This window comes from Gossypium hirsutum, chromosome D03, assembly GCF_007990345.1.
Source record: "Gossypium hirsutum isolate 1008001.06 chromosome D03, Gossypium_hirsutum_v2.1, whole genome shotgun sequence".
In the NCBI taxonomy this organism is placed as follows: domain Eukaryota; kingdom Viridiplantae; phylum Streptophyta; class Magnoliopsida; order Malvales; family Malvaceae; genus Gossypium; species Gossypium hirsutum.
Window position 1 is genome coordinate 53,813,112 of NC_053439.1, and position 4,023 is coordinate 53,817,134.

At 32.4% G+C, this 4,023-nt stretch overlaps 1 protein-coding gene across 1 annotated transcript; it reads right to left on the bottom strand.

Annotated features, from left to right (window-relative positions):
• Positions 1-562: 562 nt before the first annotated feature.
• LOC107932295 (deSI-like protein At4g17486) lies at positions 563-3,498 on the bottom strand. Its single transcript, XM_016864262.2, has 5 exons — positions 3,319-3,498; positions 2,804-3,017; positions 1,336-1,623; positions 1,139-1,219; positions 563-884 (listed from the first exon to the last, which is right to left on the bottom strand). Exons 2-5 carry the CDS (start codon positions 2,955-2,957, stop codon positions 739-741), a joined length of 669 nt encoding a protein of 222 aa, XP_016719751.1. The 5' UTR covers positions 2,958-3,017; positions 3,319-3,498; the 3' UTR covers positions 563-738.
• Positions 3,499-4,023: the final 525 nt, after the last annotated feature.

Here is a 4,023-nt window from a genome sequence, read left to right on the forward strand (position 1 = left end):
AAATGATATTGCATGAAAAGTTGGGTAACTAATTAGGTAGTTTACCCAAAAATTTAATAATAATTTATATATATATTTAATTAGAATAAAATATTTAGATTAATTAATGCATAACAAATGTTGAGGTATCAATTTATAATAAAAAGAACATAAAAATCAAATCTTGAATATATGGATTGAAATTAAAGTACAACCATTTTTATATAATTAAAAAATAATTAAAAATAAAAAAATAATATTGTAATAAATTCAAATTTAACAAAAAATTTAACCATAATAATAATTCTTTTAAATTTACATTCGCATTCTAATCAGAATAAAATATTTAAATTTGAACATAGTACATGGATTGAATTTAAAATTCGACCATTTTTATATAATTAAAAAATAAAAGGACCTGAATTGAAATCCACATTCACAAAATATTTTATTTTAGGCACTGAAATTTAGAAAAATTTTGAGAATCAAAGCATGGGAATGCTTTCAAATTAGCATCTAGCTACAACTCATGAATTGAAGGAATTAATTCATGATGGCATGAATTGAAGGTTAAAAGTGATGATGGCTTTCAAAATCAAAATCAAAATCTTTCCACACTAGTAAAGGAATTAATTATGGAATGATGATCAATTGATCATACAATTTGGAATAAAAATGGAGAGGTATAATATATATATATATATGTTCTGTGATGCATTTGGGACCATGCATTTGAAGAACAACAAATAGAAAGGACCTTCATAGGAGTTCTTTGGCAATCCTCACTGGCTTTTCTTTGAGAAATGCAACATCGATATTCGGTGTTGTCAGTAGATGATGATCTGCTTCCTCTTCCTCGCTCTCCCCCGTTAAAGAAGTTCCAGCCGAATTCGATCTCTCATCGTCTGCATTCGGAAATATAGTGATCAAAAAGTAAGAAAAACACAATCTTTATAAAAGATTTGATAAAATTTAAACATAAGAATCTGTAGCAGAACAAAAGTCCAATGTGTAATCATTGTCGCAAAACCGTAAGAGAAGTGACCAAGTTTTTGAACCGTATTGCAAGCCGATTATAAATTCATCCGATACAGAAGTGCTAATAAGAACTCGTTTGGTGAAACTAATGGAAAGACATGATAAGCCAGAAATAGCATACCGGAAAATGCTGGACGATCAGGAACATGCCAAACTGCTGGAATCTGAATGCTTTCTGGAAGTAAACAATTGCAAAACGAACCTGAAACATCAAAAACCTCATTTGATCAGATGGTATAACTGCAGGAGCATAATAACGGTTCGCAAAATCCAGATTATTTGATGACGTAAACATAAAAAAGTAGGCAGTTTCCCCACCTAATCGAGCCAACCTATTTACCCACCCAGGAATATGTTTTCCAGTGAGCTGCATGCACACGTCATCGGTGAAATGGTTGCAATTCCTAGCAACCAAATGATACGTGTCCCCACGGTATTTTTGCGAAAGTTCTTCCATAAATAACCGAAATTCTGAACGAGACATGTCGGTGCTGCCCAACAATACCGATCGTCTGAATATGAAACCAGGACAACTTCTTGGTTCTACTTCGAACACCCCAGTTGTAGGGTACTCGTGTGCTCCAAAGCCATACTCCGATCCATATACTGATTGGCAGCAAATACAGCAAACTACATTAACCCCACAGAAAAATTTTTTGAAAACAAAAAGCAAGACAAAGTCGAAGGTTAACATTTTCTTCTAATAAATAACAAATTATTATGAGATGAAGACTATGGACTAACTTCATAAAACAGTGATGATAGTAAAATGAGATTAACTTTTAAATTGCATAACATATCTGGGGTGACTAATGAATCATTAGATCCCATTTCCATATATATAAAGATTTTTCAAAAAAAAAAAAAAAAACACACACACACACACACATTATATCTTGCCATGCCTGCATGTCCAAAGCCGTTTATCAAATAACCTAGTGTCCAAAACTAGCAATGCCAATCAACTTAGTACTCAAGACTATATTATCCACATCTAAGTAGCAAAATGAAGATCCTAAAGGGGGATTTAACATATTTGGGGGACATTAATGAATCGTTAGATCCCATTTCCATATACACATATATATGTATGCATGCACTCGTGTGCATGTATATATATATATATATGAAATGCTTTTAAACAAAAAAAACTACATTATACCCTGCCATGCCTGCATGTTCAAAGCTATTTATCAAATTAGAGTTAGAAACTAGCAATGCCAATCAAATTAAAACAACATTATCCACATCTAAGCAGCAAAATGAAGTTCATAAAGGGGGAGTTTAACATATTCGGGGGCATTAATGAATCATAAATGTATGCACGCATGCATGCACGCACGTGTGCGTGTATATATATGAAGAGCTTTTAAACAAAAAACCACATTATACCCCACCATGTCTGCACATCCAAAGCTACTTACCAACTAACTTAGTATCAGAAACTAGCAATGCCAATCAACTTAAAACAACATTAAGAAGTTCACAATGGGGGATTTTAACATATTTGGGGACATTAATGAATCATTAGATCCTATTTCCATACACATACACAAACATATATATATGTTTGCACGCACGCACATGTGTGTATGAAGAGCTTTTAAACAAAAAACCACATTAAACCCTGCCATGTCTGCATGTTGAAAGCTATTTATCAACTAACTTAGTGTCAGAAACTAGCAATGCCAATGAAGTTAAAACAACATTATCCACATCTAAGCATAACAATGAAGTTCAAAAAGGAAGAAAATTAACACAAATCAACATATCGGCGAAACGATACCTTCAATCCCAGAGTGAAATACACCAAGGCCTAACCAGTAAAGGAACTTATTTATAGGTGTAAGATCATATACATTGAGATACAACAAAGCACGATTATTTCCTCCATTGCTTTGCCCCTTTGTAACACTCGAATTCAATTGAAGCAACTGCATTGTCCCCTTAAAAAAATTAACCTTAGAATCTACAATCTTACATCACAAGCTCCTCATCCTCTGCACCATGAAATCAAAATTTCAGTTTATTATACAAATGATTCTCTACTACTTAGCATAATGCAAAAAAAAACCCTAAAAAGCAACAAAAGAATGAAAAATTAACAGCTTTTTGAGTGTTGGGGTGGAGGGGTTCCACTTTGGGTAAAATTTTCTGGGTTTTTCCGAGAAACCCCAGAGAGAAATACGAGAAAATTTTTGGGTAACTAAAATTTGAAATTAAAATAGTTAAAAAGAAAAACAGCTATAAATCAAAGAAAAAAAAATACAAGAAACGAAAGTATAAAGCATTGTAACTCACCTGAGAAGAGGAGAAATCAAAGAAAGGAGAAGAGAGTTTTCTCAAGTAAAAATTTCAAGCAGCTCTCTTGATCTCTGGAGAAAGAGATAAAAAGAGAAGAAGCATGAATCAAATGGGACTCTTTTTAAATTGAAAGTTCAAAGATTTTAATTTGTTTGACATGAACAAGTAAAATAATCCTCAGTTTATTTAATTAATCTTTTTAATGAAAGTTCAATTCGTGTTTTGAAATTTTAGCGGTCTAATTTTTCTCTTAGTCCCTGTATTTGTTTATTTTTTAAAATTTAGTCTCTTTATTTTTAATCTTATAAAAATAAAAAATTACTTATGTTACCGATATTACACGTGTCAAAATTGTAAGGTTTATGATTTTTAATCTGGATTTTAAGATTATTTAGTACTTGTTATACATATTATGCTCACCCTCGCTTGAGCACCATAACCATCTTACTTCACTACCAAATCCATCACGTGTCACTCCCAAACCTAGCAACTTCACTTCATATCGCATTGTTGGCTTAACAAGGAATCACAGAAGAGACCAGCATGTGACAATGGAAATTAATCTTATACTCTAACTCCAACCTTATTATCTTCTTCCCCAAGCTCTTCTTTCTTCATAGCCTTCTTAGATTACTTGATCTTTATGGATCTCCATACAAACATGGTGAACCGACTCCAATCTCCTCCTTACCATCTTTTAGC

Bases quoted from the DNA above. Each gene is read 5' to 3' on its own strand.
- LOC107932295 (XM_016864262.2), bottom strand. From the start codon at position 2,957: ATGCAGTTGCTTCAATTGAATTCGAGTGTTACAAAGGGGCAAAGCAAT. The intron at 1,220-1,335 runs GTGGGGAAACTG...TTGATGTTTCAG, and splicing joins AAATAGGTTGGCTCGATTAG to GTTCGTTTTGCAATTGTTTA. The intron at 885-1,138 runs GTATGCTATTTC...TTCCGAATGCAG, and splicing joins TGATCGTCCAGCATTTTCCG to ACGATGAGAGATCGAATTCG.